The sequence below is a fragment of the Leucoraja erinacea genome, chromosome 23, assembly GCF_028641065.1.
Source record: "Leucoraja erinacea ecotype New England chromosome 23, Leri_hhj_1, whole genome shotgun sequence".
In the NCBI taxonomy this organism is placed as follows: domain Eukaryota; kingdom Metazoa; phylum Chordata; class Chondrichthyes; order Rajiformes; family Rajidae; genus Leucoraja; species Leucoraja erinaceus.
The window spans coordinates 16,084,068-16,102,367 of NC_073399.1; the positions used below are offsets into that span (position 1 = coordinate 16,084,068).

The following is an 18,300-nucleotide window of genomic DNA, read 5'->3' on the forward strand; positions in this document are numbered from 1 at the left end:
CTCATTACATTTCGTCGTGTTTAAGTACACTTTTTTAATCAAATTCTTCACCCCCCCACCACAATATTTCAAAAATAAACTGGTTTCTCACCCATAGAAGCAGCACCTGCCCCAGCCCCTGGTGAACGTTCCATCGTGTGATGTCACAATGCCCGATGCTCAAATACATTGTTGCCATAGAGAACGCTCAGTGATTATTCAAATTCTTCACTAACTGTCATTCTGACTTTGCTTGTGAAAAGAAAAGTCCTGAATTGCATTTGTCTGATGCAGGAAGATTGTTCCAGATGTTGGGGAAGTCCAGGACAAGCGGAACACAGTTTAAGGATAAAGGGGAAATCCTTTAGTACTGAGATGAGGAAAACATTTTTCACACAGATAGTGGTGAGTCTCTGGAATTCTCTGCCACAGAAGGTAGTTGAGGCCAGTTCATTGGCTATATTTAAGAGGGAGTTAGATGTGGCCCTTGTGGCTAAAGGGATCAGGGGGTATGGAGAGAAGGCAGGTACGGGATACTGAGTTGGATGATCAGCCGTGATTATATTGAATGGCGGTGCAGACTCGAAGGGCCGAATGGCCTACTCCTGTACTTAATTTCTATGTTTTCTATGGGGGACCTCTCCTCACCCCTCCCCACCCCTCTGCCACCCATCTCTCTCTCCCCCACCCCACTTCCCTCTCTCTACCCCACCCACCCCCCTACCACACACCACTCTGTCCCTCTTCCACCAGTCTCTCTACCCCTTCCTCCCCACTCTCCCCTACTTCTCTCCTATTACCCCACCCCTCTCCCTCCTCCACCCCCCCCTCCCCCCTCCCCCCCCCACCCCCCCCCCCCCCCCCCCCCCCCCTCCCCCCCCCCCCCCGCCTCCCTCCCCCTCCCCCTCCCTCCCCCCCTCCCTCTCTCCCCCCACCACCCTTCCACTTCTCTCCCCCCCCCCCCCCCCCCCCCACACTCTTTTCCCCTCTCTCCCCCCACCCCTCTACCCCACCCATCCCACTCTCCCCCTCCCTCCACACTCTTCCCCCTCATTCCCTTACCGTGCACAGTCTCTGCCTTTAAGAAGGAACTACATATGCTGGAAAAATCGATGGTCGGCATAAAAAAAGCTGGATAAACACAGCGGGTGCGGCAGCATCTAGGGAGCGAATTGAATGGTCAACGTTTTTGGCCAAAACCCTTCTTCCGGGTTTCGGCCAAAAACGTTGCCCCTTTCCTTCGGTCCATAGATGCCGCTGCACCCGCTGAGTTTATCCAGCTTTTTTGTTGATGTTCCAGCCTCTCTCTCTCTGACCCTTTCTCTCTTCTCTCGACTCATGCACACCCGCTCCAACCCCTCCCCCCCCACCTCCCATCCCTCCCCCTCTTCTTCTCCTTCCCTCCCCCTCCCCACCCTCTTCCTCCGCTTCCTCACACAATATTTTTTGTGGGGGGGCGGGTCCACAGTGCGTGTGACTGTTTGTGGAGGCAGCCACTCGCTCTCCATTCAAGAAGACGCTCATCTGTTTGTGGAGGCGCGAGCTTAGTGTGTGACCAAAGATCTTATAGCGGAGCTCACCGCTACAAGATCTTTGTGCATGACGACACACGCTCCCCTCCTCCCCCCCCCCCCCCCCCCTTTGGTGCAGGAGGCTCGCGCAGCATCTGAACGTTCAGCGATTGTTCGAATTCTTCATTAACCGTCATTCTGACTTTGCTTGTGAAGAGAAAAGTCCTGAATTGCATTTGTCTGATGCAGGAAGATTGTTCCCGATGTTGGGGAAGTCCAGGACAAGCGGGACACAGTTTAAGGATAAAGGTGAAATCCTTTAGTACTGAGATGAGGAAAACATTTTTCACACAGATAGTGGTGAGTCTCTGGAACTCTCTGCCACAGAAGGTAGTTGAGGCCAGTTCATTGGCTATATTTAAGAGGGAGTTAGATGTGGCCCATGTGGCTAAAGGGATCAGGGGGTATGGAGAGAAGGCAGGTACAGGATACCGAGTTGGATGATCAGCCATGATCATATTGAATGGCGGTGCAGGCTCGAAGGGGCGAATGGCCTACTCCTGCACTTAATTTCTATGTTTCCCTCTCCTCACCCCTCTGCCTCTCCCACCCATCTCTCTCTCCCCCACCCCCCTTCCCTCGCTCCCGCCACCCCCTTCCCCCTACACCTCTGTCCCTCTTTCACCACCCCCCCCTACCCCTCCCTCCCCACTCTTCCACTTCTATCCTCTTACCCCACACCTCTCCCCACCCCCCACCCCTCTCTCTCTTCCCCTCCCTTCCCCTCCTCTCCCCCACCCCATCCCCCTGTCCCTCTTCCACCACTCCCCCGTCCCTCTTCTACCACTCCCGATACCCCTCAACCCCTCCCTCCCTCCCCACTCTTTCACTTCTCTCCCACTCTCACTTCCTCCCCTCTCTCTCACCCCCTCTCCCATCCCTCTCTCCCCACCCCCTTCCCTGTCTACTACCCACCCCCTTCCCTCTCTCCCCCCACCCCCTATCCCTCTTCCATCACTCCCGCTACCCCTCTCCACCTCCCTCCCCACTCTTCCACTTCTCTCCCCCTCCCCTCCACTCTCCCTCCCGACTCTTTCCCCTCTTTCCCCCCCACACCTCTCCCCATCCCTCCCTCCTCCCCATCCCCCCTCCCCCACATCTCTCTCCCCATCTCTCACCCCCTACCACGCTCTCCTTTCCCTCCCAAATCTATCCAGTTTCCTCCTCCTCCCTCCCCTCTTCACACCTCACGCCCCCCTCCCCTCCTCCCCCCCAAACGCTGTTGGGGAAACAGACCCAACGGGTCTGCACTTGGTCTAATATCTTTTTAAAAATCCGTATTTAACGCAAAATCGTACATCAGTATTCTTATCACATTTCCGTGCAAAATATGGAAATTCCGTACTACCTGGCAGCTCTGTATACTGCTCACATGCAGATTAAATAATTTTCGTTGTTTAACTGACCTTGGCTAAATCTTCTGAACACAATGGAAACATTTAAAAAATTGAGAATATTAAAGTACCTATTCAACTGTAATTTTTTTCACTTTACACAGCTTTTAAATCTTACAATTTGAGTTTTTTTTATTTTCTTCATATACTTACAATCCATATTCCATCAAATGGCACTTGAGCATGAAACTCCTTAACATTCTCATACCACCAGGCCTGGGTTTCTGGGTTTGTAAAATCTGGGAAGGCTGTTGGACCTGGCCAGACCTAAATAAAGCAATCAGAACAATCTGAATATGCTCCAGCATGAGGATTGGGATTATTACTGGCACAACAATTAAGCATCTGGACAAATTGTTAGCAGCAATATTATCTGGATACAACACAACATTATTTAACTTGAAGGTACACAAAAATGCTGGAGAAACTCAGCGGGTGCAGCAGCATGTATGGAGCGAAGGAAATAGGTGACGTTTCGAGCCAAAACCCTTCTTCAGACTGACTTATTTAACTTGTGTAATAATTTGTTCTTAATGTCATGATCACTCTGGCAGGATCCATAAGTTTCTTTGCTTGAATTTTCATTTAGCCTGGAAGACTGATGTTAAATTAATGTGTAGGAAGGAACTGCAGATGCTGGTTTTAACCACAGATAGACACAAAAAGCTGGAGTAACACAGTGGGTCAGGCAGCATCTCTGGAGAAAAGGAATACAGTAGGTGACGTATTGGGTTTGTTTTGGCCTCACAGTCTGTCTTCACAGATGGTTTGAAGAAGGGTCTCGACCCAAAACGTCACCTATTCCTTTTCTCCAGAGATGGTGCCTTATCCGCTGAGTTAAGGGCCTGTCCGACTTGGGCGTCATTTACACAACATCATTAACTTTTTCCTGTGACAAAATAATATTGCTTGCAATTAATGATAAGAAAATGGAAAAAAAACATACAGTATGTACAATTCAAGCTGCTTCTTGCTGCACTGACCTGTCCTATTAATGGTTGGCCCGTTTCATTCTTAATAAAGACACCTCTCTTGACACCATCGTCATATGGTTTATATTTCCCTGGTGTCTCTGCACTGCTGATGCCAGGATCCTGCATCACAAGAAAAAATACACAAAGAATTCTCAAAGGAAATGGAATCACCTTTCTACAGGCATAAAATTAAACTTAAAATGGTTGCTAACAATTAGCTGTATTTCCATAGAGAAAATCTCAGGACCGGGGAATACCTAAGGGGCCTGTCCCACGTGCGCGTCATTTACATGACAGGTCGTGCGCCAAGTGTTCTTGAGGGCCCTGCTTCTTTTGGGAGCCATTTGCGATGTCGTTCGTACATAGTCCGATCTCCAGTGAAAATCAAAGATACTATGGTGAAAAAATTTCAAATCTACGCCTGCTCTATCCACGAGTGGTCAAATGGCGCGCCGACTGCATACGGGCAGCACATGGTTACCGACGTTGACGCACGGTGATCCATAATAAATGAGCATAGGCAATGTTCGTGCTTCACAGTGCGTAACCATGCGTCACCACGCGCTACACATACGCCGTCAGTACGTCAGCGTACGCCATCAGTACGTCAGTGTGTGCAAGGGATACGCATGTGGCGCGCGAGGATTTTGAGCACTGCAAAATCCTGGGGCGTCGCGCATCACTGCATGCGCCACCACGCCTCACCACCCGCGTCATGACACCAACCAATTTTTAGGATGTCGCGTCAAATGACGCCCAAGTGGGACAGGCCTTTAAGAAACCGAAGGAGGAAGAGGCAGCAGCTTCATCCCATTCAGCTAAAGATGGTAAGAGAGCCCATGGGTCGGTAAAGACATGAAGCGGTCACTGATAATCCCCAACAAAGTCCACCTTGTTCCTTCCTGCAGATCAGACTGCAGCCCTGGATCCCCTGAACCCCACTATGTATAAACACAGCTGTAATTTCTACATGGTGAAACCAAAATGTAGAAAATACCCTTTGATAAAACCTGACAATATGTCACCACATGTGATTTTTTTTCTATTACTAATTTCAAATTGTGGAGTACAGAGGCAAATAAATAAATGATGGGTCTTTGTCCCAAACATTATGGAGGGCACTGTATATTTGAAATAAAAAACACAGTAATGCTGGAAATACTCAGATCGAGCAACATTTGTAGAAAGATAAACTGATTTAATGTTTCAGGTAGAAGATCCTTCGTCAGAAATTGACCTTCCTCGTTTTCTCTTTCAATGGATGCTCCCGATCTGCTGAGTGTTTCCAATATACAATATCAGATACAACAGTGTATATTCTCCACAGAATTTGTGAAACATGGATACTTTCCTGTTCACGTTAGCAATTAAATCAATTTGAGCAACTACTTTTTGAAGTCTGAATTATTTATGTATTTTTCTTCTTACCACAATCATGACATATTTCAATCCCTTTTTGTGAAACTCTTTCACCATCTGTGCATAGTCTCCAAAGTATTGCATGTTATAGGTGAAGTCTTTTTTCTTGTCCATATAATCTAGGTCGTTCCACTGTACGTCCTGCAGAAACAAAACTATTTAACAATTTTCTAGCCAGCTAATTAAGTGTAATACAGAAGGGTAAGGCAAGACCTTCTGCTAAATATTGGGCTGCATTATTCATTCCTGTGTATCCAGATTAAATGCATGCCATTTGAATGCATGTCAAACAGCAATGGCCCCAGCACTGTTCCCCGAGGCACGCCACAGTCTGAAAAAAACCTTCTGAATAAAGCCCTCAATTTCATACCATCAATCCAATACTGTATCCAGTTAATTCTAGAATGAACCATAGGCCTTGGTGGACTGAGCACAAGTGTTCATGAAACCGTCGTCAAGTCTACGCTTGGTCTCGCTGATGTAACGGAGACCACATCAGGAGTACCGGATGCAGTAGATGAGGTTAGAGGAGATGCACGTGAACCTCTGTCTCACCTGGAAAGACATCTGGGATCCCTAAATGGAGGTGAGGGAGGAAGTAGAGGGACAGGTGTTGCATCTCCTTGGTTGCTGGGTCCACGGAAGCCCATGGTATCTCCCATTTGATAACCATTTTAACTCCCCTTCCCATGCTGTCCTTTTTATCCTGAGCCTCCTCCATTGCCAGAGTGAGGCTACACGCAAACAGGAGGAACAGCTGACAACCCTACAGTATGAACTTTCAAATCTCCAATTTTAGGTTCTTGAGAGATGCTGCCTGACCAAATGAGTTGCTCCAGCACTTTATATCCTTTTGTGTAATAACCAGCATCTGCAGTTTATTGTTTCTTCAGTTAATTATTTCTGTGTTTCTCTTCCACACAATGTTTTTGTTTATTCCTGACACAAACAGTTTGGGTTATAAGCAGTTATCTAAAATAGATTGAGATTGTAACCTGAAGATTTCCTGCCCCCATCTTTTACCCATATTCTCCATTCTGTGGAAAAGCAAAAAAAATGTTGGGATTAATACTCCCTGGAGTCAAGATGATTAGGAGAGATTTAATGGAAACGTTTCATGGCAGTAATGTGATCAGCAAAAGACATTTCCACCAGTAACACGGAAATCAAAGATAAAGATTTCAGCTAATTGGCCAAATGTCCATGAGAGGAAGGAGGATAATTTATTTTATATTGCAAATCAATATAATTTGGATTACATTATTTTAAAAGACTCAGACTAAATGGTAACTTTCAAATGGGACCTAGAGAAGTGCTTGAAAAGGGGAAAGGGAGAATGAATCTCATTTGATCGTCATCCTGCACCATCTAATAGATTAATTAATCTATGCACCTAAATATATTACAGTTCAGTGCTCATATCCTGCAGCAGTTACAGAGAATATAGCCAATGACCAGACCTTTCGACCACAATGCCTGTGTAAAAATGACATCAAGACCAACTCCTATTGGCCTGCACATATTCCATTTCTCTACATTATTTGTATATCCATGTGCCTATGCAAAAGCCTCTTGATTGCCAGTATCGTATCTTTTTAGAGTAATAGAATCATACAGCACGAAAGCAGGCCCTTCGGCCCATCTTGTCCATGTCAATGAAGATACCCCATCTACACTCGTCTCACCTGCCCACATTTGGCCCATATCCCTCTTAAGTTTTTCCTATTCGTGTACCTGTCCAAATGTATTTTAAATATTGTTATAGTACTGCCTCAACTACCTCCTCTGCCAGCTTGCTCCATACGCCCACCGTGTGGAAATGTTGCCCCTCAGGATCCTGATAAATCTTTCCCCACTCACCTTAAACCTACGTCCTCTGGTTCTTGATTCCCCTATTCTAAGTAAAAGACTGTGCATTCAGCCAATCTATTCCCCTCATGATCTTACAAGTTCAACCCCCAACCTCGTGCACTCTAAGGAATAAAGTCCCAGACTGCCCAACCTCTCCCTGTAGGTTAGGCCCTCAATTCCTGGTAACATCCTCGTAAATCTTCTCCACTCCAGCTTAACAGCATCCTTCCTATTGCAGGGTGAACACAGAATTCCAAATGTGGCCACATCAATATTTTGTACAATTGTAACATAACATCCAACTTCTATACGCAATACCAGGGCTGATGAAGGTCAATGTACCAGAAGCGTTCCTAATCACCCACTCTACCTGTGATCACACTTTCAAGGAACTGTGTACCTGCACTCCTAGATCCCTTTGCTTTACCACACGCCTCAGGGCCCAACCATTTACTATGAAGATCTTGCCTTGGCATGACTTGCCAAAATACAACATCTCGCACTTATCTGCATTAAACTCCATTAACCATTTCTCAACCCACTTGCCTAACTGATCAAGACCCTGCTGTAATTTTTGATAACCATCTTTACCATCTACAATACCGTCTGTCTCCATCACCACACCTGGTAGCACATTCCAGGCACCCACTACCCTCTGTGTAAAAAGAAAACCCACGCACATCACCTTTAACCTTTGTCTCACTCACCTTCAAGCTGTGCCCTCTAGTATTTGATATTTCCATCTTTGGAAAAACGTACCCTATCTATGCCTCTCATAATTGTATAAACATCTATCAGGTCTCCCCTCAAACTCCGGCATTCCAGAGAAAATAATCGAAGTCCGACCAATCTCTCCCTTTGGCTAATAACCAAATCCAGGTATCATTCTAGTAAGACACAAAATGCTGGAGTAACTCAGTGGGACAGGCAGTATCTCTGGAGAGAAGGAATGGGTGATGTTTTGTCTTGAGGACCTTCTTCAGACTAGTCAGGGGAAAGTGAAATGAGAGATATGAACAGTGATGTAGAGAGATATAGAACGATTGAAAAATATGTAAAAAAGTAACGATTATAAAGGAAACAGGCCACTGTTAGTTGTTTGTGTAGTGAGAATGGGAACTTGGTGTGACTTAGGTGGGGGAGGAATGGAGAGAGATGGAATATAGGGGTTACTTGAAGTTAGAGGTATCAATATTCACACCACTGGGTTGTAAGCTGCCCAAGTGAAATACGAGATGCCGTTCCTCCAATTTGCGATTAGCCTTAAAGGGCTTTCTCACGGTGCGACCTGACCCAAGACTTAACAAGAGTTTAACATCGTGGGAACCTCCTGCGATAACAGTACGGCATTCGTGGACCACCGAAGACCTCCGTGGCGCTAACGGCAGGTAGTCGTGGAACTTTGTAAGGTCGGGAGAAAATTCAAACATTTTTGAATTTCTCCAAGAGTGACTTGAGCACTTTGTGGTGAGCGTTGCAACATTGTATGAACGCAGATGCCAGTGCGATATCCGTGCGATATCCGTTATGACTCTTGTGGGTACCGTGGGAACTCCTGCGAACGGTAAACCCGGAAGCTTGACAGAGGGGACATAAGGTGAGTAAAAAAGGTGGTCTCAATATCGCCAATGGACCATGTGTCCATCGAGGACGTCCCACCTAATTGTCATTGTTTGAGAATCTTTTTTACAGTAAGACGTGCAGATAAATTAATAGTTTAAGAACTCAGGATAGCAAACTGAAAACAAAACTGCAGGGCAGAGAAACCATAGGGATTAGCAATATATTCGTGTCATTGTAACATTCTTTACACTTATGAGTTACTAAGTAAAACTGCGACTCTTGATCAGAAAAGCCAACGTTTCTGAGATGAATTGGTTCACTGTATCTAAGAGCAGAAAGCCTGAATCTGGCAAAATGAATAAATTCACAGTTGTTTTTGAGACTTACAACAGAGAAAGTTGCAAACTGTATTAAAGAGTATAATTGGACATATACTGCAAAGAATTAGGCTGAATGTAATTATTTTGTTTGTGCAGCAGATGCTCTTGGAAGCTGTATGCTCTCAGTAATTTTCATATTTCCTTAGCTCATCTCAAATCTGTCAGCATATATGAAATATAAAAATGTTGTTTTTTTAAGCTGTTTGAGTATGTACTGTATATGGATAAGTGAGGGTGTAATTTCCTACACACTGATTTAAATATATACGCTTAATTCCAATGTAGATTTGTGTGTTTTTTTACTTTTAAAACCATATGCAAAATGTTGTAGTTGGAATAAGGGGGTCTTGTAAGCTTTTACAAGATCCAACGATGCACACCATTGTTTTTCAAAGACAAAATGTGTAGGAAGGAACTGCAGATGCTGGTTTAAATCGAAGATAAACATGAAATGCTGGAGTAATTCGGCGGGACAGGCAGCATCTCTGGAGAGAAGGAATGGGTGACGTTTCGGCTCGCGACCCAGGGTCTAGACCCAAAATTTTCTCAATGGTCTTAAACTGAATACTGAAGAGGGGTCTCGACCCGAAACATCACCCAATCCTTCCCCAGAGATGCTGCCTGTCCCGCTGAGTTACTCCAGCATTTTGTATCTATTTTTCAATGACATTTTGTTATAGGATTCTTCTGTCAATAACCATATGAAACACATAGGGTTGAAAGCAGGCATCTCATTGAAGCTTCGACAGATACCTGCAGGGATTTCTGGATCAAGGGTATTATCAATGCCACCTTTATATTTTTTAACTGTTAATTATCTCGCCTCATACAACTTTTTCATCTGTACATTGAGTATATGTTCCAGTATATAGATCATTCCAATACAACCCACTGTTTGCAAGCAGTTTCAGTTTAATCTCATGAAACAGTGATATGATAAAAGTTTGTTGCTGAGTCTATTTAAAATAGTGCCAAGGCTTGCTGCATAAGTCTTGCCCAAGGGAAAGATGCTGGCTTCTTTTTTTATTTGCTGACTATGTTATTTTCCTGCACCAACACACTGCAGTATTTTGTCAATCTGGGTTATTCTTCATTTAACCCTCGGCGATCGGAATACATGATTGCATCCTGCAGCATTCTGCGGAGATCTAATATTATGGAGGGGCAAATTGCAAGTTTATTTTTGGATCGCATGTGCATCAAACAATTTGTTTTGATATCACCAAATATTTATCATGCTGCAGGTCACAGACTGTCTTACATGACTCGATGGGCTTGGAGATACCTTGTTATGTGAATAAATGTATAATGTGCTTCTATGTTTGAATGCCTTCCTTGCATCTATTTGCAATGTGCTGCATTAATACGATTGTCATGTCTTCTAGAAAAGTATTAAAATTACATTTACAAATGAAGCAATTGATTTAATATAATGTAAATTGTAACACCCAACGATCAATATTTGAATGAACGTATTTCAAGTATAAAAGTAATCTTTTTTTTTTTCATTTTGTGACAGGAGCACAGCAATGCTAATAAAACATGGAACTTATTGTTTCCTTCAGTGTTTGTGTTATGTTATCGAAAGAAATACTGCGTGGTCCATTGGTGATATTGAGACCACCTTTTTTATTCACCTTATGTCCCCTCTGTCAAGCTTCCGGGTTTACCGTTCGCAGGAGTTCCCACGGTACCCGCAAGAGTCATTACGGATATCGCACTGGCATCTGCATTCATACAATGTGGCAACGCTCACCACAAAGTGCTCAAGTCACTCTTGGAGAAAGTCAAAAATGTTTGAATTTTCTCCCGACCTTACAAAGTTCCACGACTACCTGCCGTTTGCGCCACGGAGGTCCTCGGTGGTCCACGAATGCCGTACTGTTATCGCAGGAGGTTCCCACGATGTTAAACTCTTGTTAAGTCTTGGGTCAGGTCGCACCGTGAGAAAGCCCCATTACTCTGCAATGGAGGACGGGGTCCCTGGACAGAGTTGAGGGAGGAGGTATAGGGACAGGAGATATAGGGCTAGTAAGCCTCATCTGCACCTTTTCCAAAGTCACCACAGCCTTCCTGTAATGGGGCAACCAGAGCTGTACACAATACTCCAAATATGGCCTAATGAAAGCGCTATAATGTTGCACCATGACTTCCTAACTCTTTTACTCAATGTCTAACCAATGAAGGCAAGTATACCATGTGCCTTCTTATTGAAAGTTATTTGGAAGATTCTGTGGGGTTTTTTTTTTTACAAGAACAAACTCTCTTTCCACTAAAAATGATATTTTGACTTTGTATGCTCACCTGAGGCATGTAAGCTCGAGTCATGTTCTCCACAACCTGTCGGGTGATGTTGGTGCTCCAGTAACCCCACCGGCATAGATGGAATCCTAGACTCCAGTAAGGTGGCATTATTGGATAACCTGTACAGTCGTGATAATAAAACGTTATGCGAGACTAAATTCAGAAGAAAAATGGATTAGTTAATAGTCTTTATTTATTTATTTATTTATTTAATTTATTAGAAGCAGTGTACAAAAATATAAGCAGCGGCATATGACATAATACAGTTATTGTACAGCTTCAATTTTAATTTTTAGCTAAAGTTAAGAGAAAAGAAGAGAAAAATAAGCAAGAGAGAGAAAAAGTGGATGTGGAAAAATAGAACCCCTAGACGACCAAGTTGGTGTAGCCCAAGAGTGAGTAAGTAAAAGAAATAAGACGTAGAGAAATAAAAAGACAAAAAACAGAAAGAAAAACAAATGGTGATGATATACCTGCATCGTATCCCTCCCCACCCATCATTCAACCCGTAATTAGATTTAACTCCAAAATTGTGTTGCACCATACTATCTTTGTAATAAATCAATGAATGGTGTCCATGTCTTCGAAAAATGCTCTGGTTTTTCTGCTAAGACAAGTCTAATATTTTCAAGATGGAGCATCTCAGACATGTTTGTGATCCACATTTTGAGAATAGGGGCAGATGTATGTTACCAAAATTTTGAGTATTAGTTTTTTCGCCGTTATCAGACCATAATTGAGGAAACGTCTTTGAAATATTGTTAGCTCAGAGCAGTCTTCTGACGTTACTAGAATAATTAGTTCCGTATCGGGGTCCAATTTTGTTTTTAATGTTTTTGAGAGAATTTCAAAAATGTATCTCCAAAAGGTATGTAATTTTATGCAAGAGGCGAAGGAATGTGTTATAGTTGCTTCTTGAAGGAGACATTTGGAATACATTTGGAAAGATCTTATTCAGTTTAGACTTTGAATAGTAGAGTCTATGCAGTATTTTAAATTGAATTAACGTAGTCTAATGTTAATCGAACTATTGTGTATATATAAAAGGTTTTCTTCCCATTGATAGTCTCGAATTTGAAGATATCTGAAATATTGATTACCTTTCAGGTGATATTTCGACTGTAATTCCTGAAATGAGAGAAAAGTTCCCATCTCGTAGAGATCTCCAAGTTTTTTGATTCCTAGTCTTTCCCAATATCTAAACGTTTTATCTATAATAGATGGCTTGAACAAAGGGTTATTGGCTATTGGTGAAAGATGAGATAAATTTCTTAGTTTAAAAGTTGATTTTACTTGTCTCCAGATTCGTAGAGTGCTGTGAATAATCGGATTTTTATTATATAGTGTGTTCTTCAAATTTGTTGGGGAGAAAAGAATCGCGCCTATATTAAAAGGCAAGCAATCCTCTCTCTCCATTATTAACCAGTCTACCTGTTGGCATGAGTTATCCAATTAATATTCTTCACAGTACTGTAACAGTAATCAAAAGATTGAAGTTTAGAATCATGTGCATGTGTGAGAATGCTAGGTGTTTACTTGTCATCAATAACATAATGGTGTCAGTCTTACCAATCACATCCATATATTGTCTGATCACTGTTTTAGGTTCTGGACCCAAGAACACATAAAAATCAAGGATTCCCCCAATGGTCCTCCAGGTTAGTGCAGGGGTTGGCTGGAGCAAAACATCTGGGTAAAACAAAATGGGTTAATTTAACCATATCTTAATTACCATCATTGCATGGCTCACACAAATAGCATTATGGACACAGTGACCATGAATCAATGTATAAAATAATCACATGCTTACTTTTCCAAGGAAGGCAAGAATAGTTTAAGACTAAACAAAACTTCCAAGTCTCTAGATTCAAACCGAGTTTGAATGAAGTTAAGTTAATGTCTTACCCTTGGCATTACTGTTTAACAGGAAAACACCATGAGCTGACCCATCGTCTTCCATCACCATGTAGAAAGGGTGTGAGCCATACAAGTTGGAATTTGGCTGCAGCAAACAGGATGGAGAAAGGAACTTTACAACTTCTTTAAGTAGTTTCATAACATTTCCCAACTTTCTCCCCTCTTTGTTCAAGGCATGTCATGCTGCACTTTGTTCAGGAGACATCAGCAGCCCTCTGGTAATTTAGCCAAATCGCCCTGGAAAATGTGGTCTACTTTCCATATCTCAAGAGCTATTTCTTAACAAAAGCAAGCTCTGATGATGAAATTCACCATCACTTCCAATGTACTCCATGAAAAACTGGAACATCCTGAATTGAAATAACATACGAGTCGTTGGCCCATGTGGAAAATGGAAATTGGGATGGCAGTGAGAGCCTGAAGTATCTTCATCAGAGGTGTACAGAAGCTGAGTAGAAAATAGTGGAAGCAGCACATCACCTCCTATACTGTCCACCTGCTCCTGTCCCAGGGATCTCACTTTGGGTTTCATCACCACCTTAGAACCCATTAGAACTAAATTGGAAGCAAGTCATCCTCCACCCCAGGGGACTGCATAAAAACAGAAGAGGAGATTTGAAACTGGGAGTTACTATTGACTGGAAACTGAATGGAGTAGTCACATACACAATGTTGCTACAGGAGCAGGTCGGAAGCTAGGAATCTTGCAGTAACTTATCTCTGAATTTTCCAAAGCCTGTCCATCACATACAAGGCTCAAATGAGAGTGTGATGGAATACTCACCACTGGCCTGGATGCCTCAACAACATTCAAGAGCCTGACACCAAGCAGGGTATAGCAGTCTGCTTCATAGGCACCCCATCCATAGCCATTTACTCACTCCGCCACTGATGCATGGTAGCAGTAGTCTGTTCCATCTGCACAATGCACGGCAGCAACTTACCAAGACTCCGAAGACAGCAGCATCCAAATCCATGACCTCCATCAGCTAGGGATGGCATGGGAACCACACCACTGGAATTTGCCCCCCAAACCACACACCATCCAGACTTGGTAATATTTTGTTGTTCCTTTACCACTGGGTCAAAATCCTTGATCTCCCTTTATTGGGGTCCATTACGTCAAGGACTCCAGCGGTTCAAGAAGCCAGCTCACTACCACCTTGTATAGCGCAGTTAGACATGAGCAATTAAATGCTGGCTTAGCCTGTGAAGCCCACGTGGAAAATGGAAATGAGCTGAAGCTCCATAAATAGTCCCATGTGATGTTCAGTTTAGAGAAGAAATTCAGTATTTCCAAGTGGGAACATTCTATGGAATAGAGGATTATATTTCAGGCTATAATAAGTCATCCAGCTTGCTCTGACATTATATTTTGCACCATTTAAGACAACCATGGGATCTTCAGCACAAAATGTACAATTTATTTCTGCAGCAAAATGGGAGATGAGCTTATGATAGACACAAAAAGCTGGAGTAACTCAGTAGGACAGGCAGCATCTCTGGAGAGAAGCAATTGGTGACGTTTCGGGTTGAGACCCTTCTTCAGACTGGTGAGCTTATGCAGTCTCACTGGATGATAGTAGCATATGGAATAATTTTCATTAGACATTAAATACTATTAAGTGAGCGAGACGAAGGGACTGGTGTGTGGCACCCAGTGAAGTAAAAGATTGCTTTGGGTTTACATTTAATCTCACCAGCCTGAAGCACAGTACTGACCAGTTTCACATTTTCGTAAATTGTTTCCACGAAATTTCAGAATGGAAAATCAATACACAAAGCAATGATGAAAGAAAAGTATAAAACAAATTGAAACTACACTTGTTTCCACTTGACTTGGAGAGGGAAAATTAATCAGCTATGGTGTACCGGCATATTCTGTTGCAAATAGTTACATGTACAACAACTTAGGTTTCATCAGGATTATGTTTTATGCGGACATGTAATCCTTACCACATCCAGGACCAGGATTGGTACTTTGAAGGCCCAAGAAGCAAAGGAAAAGAACACACAACTCACACTAGGGCCTTGATCCCGATTCCAAAAAGTTAATCGAGTCCAGTTGACATTGAGGATCAGATTTGTCATGTGCTCGCCCAGCCCCGAAATGTGCCTCGTAGCGAGAGAGGTTGAGATCTGCAGAAACTGGTCAGCATAAAATAATGGAGCCACTGTGGTGTTCAAGCTAAGTAAACAAAAAGAACCTTAAAAATCTTTCATACATGGCAAAATACTAACTCGCGGTATTTTATACATGACATTAGAATCGACTTGCCATTCTGTTTGATTCAAACCGTTAAAGTTATTGAAGCTATTGTACGTTTGAGCATTCTCAAAATACAAATTTAGTTACAAACCAAATTCAAACTGGAAAACTGAAATTAAAGGTATTGGAAATACACATCAGATGAGGCAGCATCTGAGAGAAAGAGAGAGAGTTTACATTTCAGGCTAATGATCTTGCATCTGTGATAAGACAGAAGGTATGAAATTAAATCAAATATATTGTGTTGCAAGGCAAAAGAGTTAAGGTAATGGGTCAAATGAAGACAAGGTATAGGTGGGAAAAGCAAAATCATTACCAACTGCCATTGGAAAAAATGGGGAGATGGTCCCGATCTGGTTGCCGAACTCAGTATTTTGTTAGAATGTGGTAGTGTCCAATCAATAAGTGAGATGCTGTTTCTCAAGCTTACATTGAGCTACATTAGACACTGAGAACAATGCCAATGATGAAGAGGAAGCACATGGTGGGACAAAGAATTATTTTATAAAATGCAGATAACCTCATGTTCAAAAATGCTGGCCACATCCAGGCTCCACTAATTCAGAGAACACAGGTTCAAATGTTGAGAACGAATTGTTAAAATAAATAAATCTGGTTTATAGAATTGGTATCCATAAACCTACTGGGTTCTTGTAATAAAAACAAACTGATGATTTTTGAAATATGAACCTGCCATCCCTACCTCTGCCTCTTAACTGCCCTCTAGTGGTTTAGCAAATAAGTCTCCAGCCAATACAAAAAGCAAAATATTGAGGAATCGATATGAAATTTAAAAAAAAAAAGAAAATGTTGAGAATACTTGCAGAGCAATCAACATGTGCAGGAAGGAACTGCAGATGCTGGTTTAAACCGAAGATAGACACAAAAAGCTGGAGTAACTCAGCGGGACAGGCAGCATGTCTGGAGAGAAGGAATGGGGTGACGTTTCGGGTCGAGACCCTTCTTCAGATGGTAAGTCAGAGGAAAGGGAAACGAGAGATATAGATGATGATGTCGAGAGATATAGCACAATGAATGAAAGCTATGCGAAAAAGTAACGATGATAAAGGAAACAGGCCATTGTTAGCTGTTTGTTGGGTAATAACGAGAAGCTGCCGCGACTTGGGTGGGGGTGGGGAGGGGGAGAGAATGAAGTTAGAGAAATCAATATTAATACCACTGGGCTATTTGCCACCCAAGCAAAATATGAGATGCTGTTCCTCCAATTTGCATTTAGCTACACTCTGACAATGGAGGCGACCTAGGACAGAAAGGTCAGTGCTGGAATGGGAAGGAGAATTAAAGTGTTTAGCAACCGGGAGATCAGGTAGGTCCAGGCAGATTGAGCGAAGGTGTTCAAATAAAACAATCTTTGGAAGTGAAATAGTCCTATAAATAAAATGAAACAGCAATGTTTTTCCCCCCTCTCTGCACTGCCGCTTGACTTACTGAAATACAGTGCCCTCCATAATGTTTGGGACAAAGACACATCATTTATTTATTTGCCTCTGTACTCCACATGCTCAATTGGGTTGGTAATTAAGATTTGCAATGGAAAAAAAATCACATGTGGATAAAATGCACATTGTCAGATATTATTAAAGGCCATATTTATACATTTTGGTTTCATCATGTAGAAATTACAGCAATGTTTATACATATACCCCCCCCCCCCCCATTTCAGGGCACCATAATGTTTGGGACACATGGCTTCACAGGCATTTGGAATTGCTCAGGTGTGTCCTTGTGCCAAGGAAGACCTCCACAGCTGATGACAGAAGAATTCTCTCTATAATAAAGAAAAATCCCCAAACACCTGTCCGACAGATCAGAAACACTCTTCAGGTGTGGATTTGTCTGTTGCAGACTTCATGAACAGAAATACAGAGGCTACACTGCCAGTTGCAAACCACTGGTTAGCTGCAAAAATAGGATGGCCAGGTTACAGTTTACCATGACGTACTTAAAAGAGCAACCACAGTTCTGGAAAAGGGTCTTGTGGACAGATCAGACGACGATTAACTTATATCAGAGTGATGGCAAGCGTAAAGTATGGAGCAGAGAAGGAACTACACAAGATCCAAAGCATACCACCTCATCTGTCAAACACGGTGGTGGGGGTGTTATAGCCTGGGCATATATGGCTGCTGCAGGTACTTGCTCGTGTCTTCATTGATGATACAACTGCTGATGTTAGTAGCATAATGAATTCTGAAGTATATAGACACGTCCTATCTGCTCAAGTTCAAACAAATGCCTCAAAATTCATTGGCCGGAGGTTCATTCCACAGCAAGACAATGATTCCAACCACACTGCTAAAGTAAAAGGAGTTTTTCGGTCAATTCTTGAGTGGCCAAGTCTATCACCCGATCTGAACCCAATTGAGCATGCCTTTTATATGCTGAAGAGAAAATTGAAGGGGACTAGCCCCCAAAACAAGCATAAGCTAAAGATGGCTGTAATACAGGCCTGGCAGAGCATTATCAGAGAAGACACCCAGCAGCTGGTGATGGCCATGAATCGCAGATTTCAAGCAGTCATTGCATGCAAAGGATATGCAACGAAATACTAAACATGGCTATTTTTACATGGCATTGCTGTGTCTCAAACATTATGGTGCCCTGAAATTGGGGGAACTATATATTGCTGTGATATATATAAACTGCTGTGATTTCTAC

General features: G+C 42.8%; 1 protein-coding gene across 3 annotated transcripts in view; it reads right to left on the reverse strand.

Annotated features, from left to right (window-relative positions):
* Positions 1-18,300, reverse strand: part of LOC129708287 (lysosomal alpha-glucosidase-like) — a 52,318-nt gene that overhangs the window by 25,809 nt on the left and 8,209 nt on the right. For all 3 annotated transcript variants that reach the window (XM_055653955.1, XM_055653953.1, XM_055653954.1), the window contains exons 4-10: positions 15,375-15,540; positions 13,341-13,437; positions 13,005-13,124; positions 11,436-11,554; positions 5,347-5,478; positions 3,928-4,038; positions 3,098-3,211 (exon numbers count right to left, since the gene is read on the reverse strand). In XM_055653955.1, the coding sequence (XP_055509930.1) occupies positions 3,098-3,211; positions 3,928-4,038; positions 5,347-5,478; positions 11,436-11,554; positions 13,005-13,124; positions 13,341-13,437; positions 15,375-15,540 (859 nt within the window). The remainder of the gene's footprint in view (positions 1-3,097; positions 3,212-3,927; positions 4,039-5,346; positions 5,479-11,435; positions 11,555-13,004; positions 13,125-13,340; positions 13,438-15,374; positions 15,541-18,300) is intronic.